Source organism: Saccostrea cucullata, unplaced genomic scaffold (genome assembly GCF_032062105.1).
Source record: "Saccostrea cucullata isolate Sc308-1 unplaced genomic scaffold, CSIRO_AGI_Scuc_v1 ctg23348, whole genome shotgun sequence".
Lineage (NCBI taxonomy): Eukaryota > Metazoa > Mollusca > Bivalvia > Ostreida > Ostreidae > Saccostrea > Saccostrea cuccullata.
This window is the reverse complement of record NW_026932644.1, coordinates 1,607-5,213: the sequence shown is the minus strand read 5'-3', so window position 1 is coordinate 5,213 and position 3,607 is coordinate 1,607. Positions and strand designations below refer to the sequence as shown.

Genomic DNA, 3,607 nt, shown 5'->3' with positions numbered 1-3,607 from the left:
TTGACTACGGAATGATCAATAGATAGGAGTATAGGGAGGATGTAACCGATGAACAGGCTATTAGGCGTTCATCTCTTAAGCACCTGATTCCACCTGCAGAATTTCAGGAGTTCCCTGATTATCGCCCTCTTTTGTAGTTTTTGTCGTTTGTTTTTTTTTCTGTAATTTTTAACGTTAAAAGTTCTATTGGTGTCCTTCTTAGATGGCTGTTTACGATGATGACAAAATTATCAAGATAGATCAATTAATGGCCTGCGCCAAAGAAAGCTTCCTGGCCAACATAGTACGATCTTACATTTTTACCATAAAACACAGCATGCTAAGATGTTCATCCACAGCTTCTCTCGAGTACATTCTGGAAAATGGAGCACCAAAGGTGAGTACTTCTCTTTCATGCAATGCTCATTTTTATATTCCTCATATTGTAAATCAAATGCATATAACCTTGGTTTAAAAAAAACTCAATAAATTATTTGCTGAACAATTGCTTAACCAATACCCCCGGACTGATTTCTTTATTTCAGCGTTTTGAGACCCCTGGAAGTGGATTCTGCATCACTACACCGTATCAAACAATTCAATCTATTTTCGTCCGTTGCATTGTAGTCACTGTACTGACTAGTGAGAGTGATTTCTATTTTCAGTTTAAAACAAAAGACTTAAAAGGTATATTACAATTTGAATACAATAAATGTCTATTTCGGTGTTGCATTATTAGAAAAGATTAAATAACATGTAAATATAAATATATTTCATAACGTATTATCATTATTTATACTCCTCACGCAAATTTCTTACATTTTGGAGGTCCGTGTTTGCTCAGTGCTCCTATTTTGTACTTTTATAATGGTTTTATGGACTTTTGAGCTTGAATACTGCTCGTTATCTCCATATATTTCATTAATAATTCTAGGCACCTTTGTTGCTGGAGATGCTGTGGTCATCACTGGATATTGGTTACAAGGTATTTCTACTCTCTCTCTCTCTCTCTCTCTCTCTCTCTCTCTCTCTCTCTCTCTCTCTAACACAAAGGTTTTTGTTTCATTTTAATATTATTGAACTAGAAAGCTGTTATTTTCAGAACCATATACACAATATTTTACAACAACAGGAACAGATATTGTTTCTTCCGAAAATGTCACAAAGCTAGATGTTAATACGACTTTAAATGATTTAATGACAACCACTGTAATATCTTCAAATCACAATGAAACAACATTGGAGACTGGGACTACGGGGTACACAAGACCAGAAAGCACAAGCTCATCAGACAAAATAACAACTACCTCAGATGGGACGGTTGTTGAAGCAACGACGATAATGACCACAAGTTCAGATGTAGAACTTTCCTCTGTCACAACATCTACGTCTGAGCCTTCAATTACAGCTGCAGTGACCACGGCATACCAAAATAATACTGAAGAATACTTAAATAGTACTCTGAGTACAGGATTATATACAACAGAATACAATAACCTAGATAAATTTAGCACGCAGGTAGGTCATATATTATCACTGTAGCTGATATTATAATTTATACATCTCCAATGAACTCAGATTAATTGCAAAGATTAATCTTAATCGTTATTATGATTATGTTTCATAAAAAGATCACCGAATTTTTTTTTGTCATTGGTTTATATTCAGCAATTCTCTTTTTAAAGTGTTACTAAGATTGATTTCGTTTTTATCTTGTTTTTTAATGAGATGATAATCTTTAAGTAGCAGAAGAACATCTGTATATTATATTATTTCTCGGGTTTAACTAAAACAAATATACAAATAATTTGTTTTCCTTTCTCTTTGTCCATTTATTTTTATCAAGTATCATTATTAAGGCTTCAGTTGAAAAAAAAAATTAGGAGAATTTTCAATCCAGTAAAAAATTATTGGCTTACGTTCTGTGCACATATTTTATATAAACAGACAACATTAGAGGAGGAAACCATACTCGTTGGATTTTGTGTCTGTAAATGTACCGGATCAGGTTACAATTACACAGAGGAAGAACTGGCTGATAGAATACTCCAAAGAAAAATAGAGACTCAGCTGATTAAAAAGAACCTGACAGCATATTACAGAAGCCTGACCTCAGCAAATGACCAACGAATGTCATCCCAGTGCATAGGTTATATAGGATCAGTCATTCTGGTTTCTTGTCTTTGTCTGCTTACATTTTGTGATTTTCGAAGGTTCTTGTATTACTGCATAATAGAGAGACACCTCAGAAAACATGTTAGTTAAGTATTAATTACCATATTCAGATTTAATTTGTATATATTCTGGTGTATTATGCATTTCTGAGGATGTTTATATGAAAAATCGTTTGTAAATTCTAATGAGAAATGTCAAAGGATTTTTCCGTTAATTCCTGATCATGACGAACAACACACAGTTTGCACGACTGGTCGGCAAGGGTATGTTCACTCCTCCATGGCACCTGATATACCAGAAAAATGCAAATGGCAAAGCTAAGGAACTGTGATCGATCTAAAAAATCTTATGTGAAGAGGGCTTGAACACAGATCCCTGGAAATTCAACACGTGGTATCAGGTACTCAAGATAAGTGAACAGTCCGTGTTTGAAAAAAAAAACAAACACGTTACAATTAGTACGAAACGAGTCAGCAAGAATGCGACAAAATATGTTATATTTGCTAAATGGGTAAATAAAATATAACGGCTATACAGGTGTATATGAAATGCCGCCTTTAAACGAGAATGTTGAAATCCATGTGAAACAGACTTATCAGTGAGTAGCTTGACTCGCTTTAAAAATTGCTACTCAAAGCCAGCTTTTGAGTAGCGAATAAGTCTGGAGAGACATATATGTAAGCACCATAAGTTGGTAATAGTGGACTCAGTAAAGAAAGTTGAGGTGTTCTCGTTTGTCATACAATTTGTTAAATACCCTTGATCGTGTTTAGTCAGTAAAATCTTAATATAAACAAAATGTGGCATACTCTGTGGTGTCTTTTATTTCAAGTTCACTGGGATATATCAAGTAGCTATAGACATACAAATAAGAAAAGCTATTGTAAATTGCTGAAACATCGTGGATATATCTGAAGGTTCGAACTGAGGGTCACATGTAGTGTTCTCCTCTTGTTATGAAGAAGTCTTTGTTATATAGTATTCTGACTTGAATGTATCATTTATGTACATTTTAAATATTTTAATTTGTTGTTAAAGCAATGCTTTCTAACCCCATTTCCTGGTTTGCTTAAGAAGGCTCAGGCCTGGGTTGGTGTGACCATCTGATTTGTTGTCTTGATTGTCAATAATATGAATCGTAATCTTTTTTATTGAAATTGCTTCTAAGTGATAGAGGTCACTTTCTTTCATTATTGTTTCATTCGACTTTAAGGAGAAGTTGATAGATAGCAATCCTTTATCTTATTTACGATAATATCAATTTTGTCAGACACGTTTTGCTGTATTCTGTAGATTCCTCCACTTGTGTTTCAACACATTAAAATGACTTTTTAATCTTCACATCATGATTTACAGTAATTGATCGACAAACAAAATCATAAAAGATACTTCAAATCAAACAACAATAATTCAGTGTATGTTCCAGTCGTGTAATTTATCCATTAATTTATGT

General features: G+C 33.6%; 1 protein-coding gene across 1 annotated transcript; it reads left to right on the top strand.

Annotated features, from left to right (window-relative positions):
• Window positions 1-201: 201 nt before the first annotated feature.
• On the top strand, window positions 202-2,235 carry LOC134235718 (uncharacterized; the record flags this gene model as incomplete). The annotated part of the gene is made up of 5 exons (XM_062717867.1): window positions 202-376; window positions 525-666; window positions 914-964; window positions 1,082-1,497; window positions 1,927-2,235. Coding segments are annotated over exons 1-5 (1,092 nt in total), but the record flags the coding sequence as incomplete, so codon positions are not given.
• Between the last annotated feature and the right edge of the window lie 1,372 nt (window positions 2,236-3,607).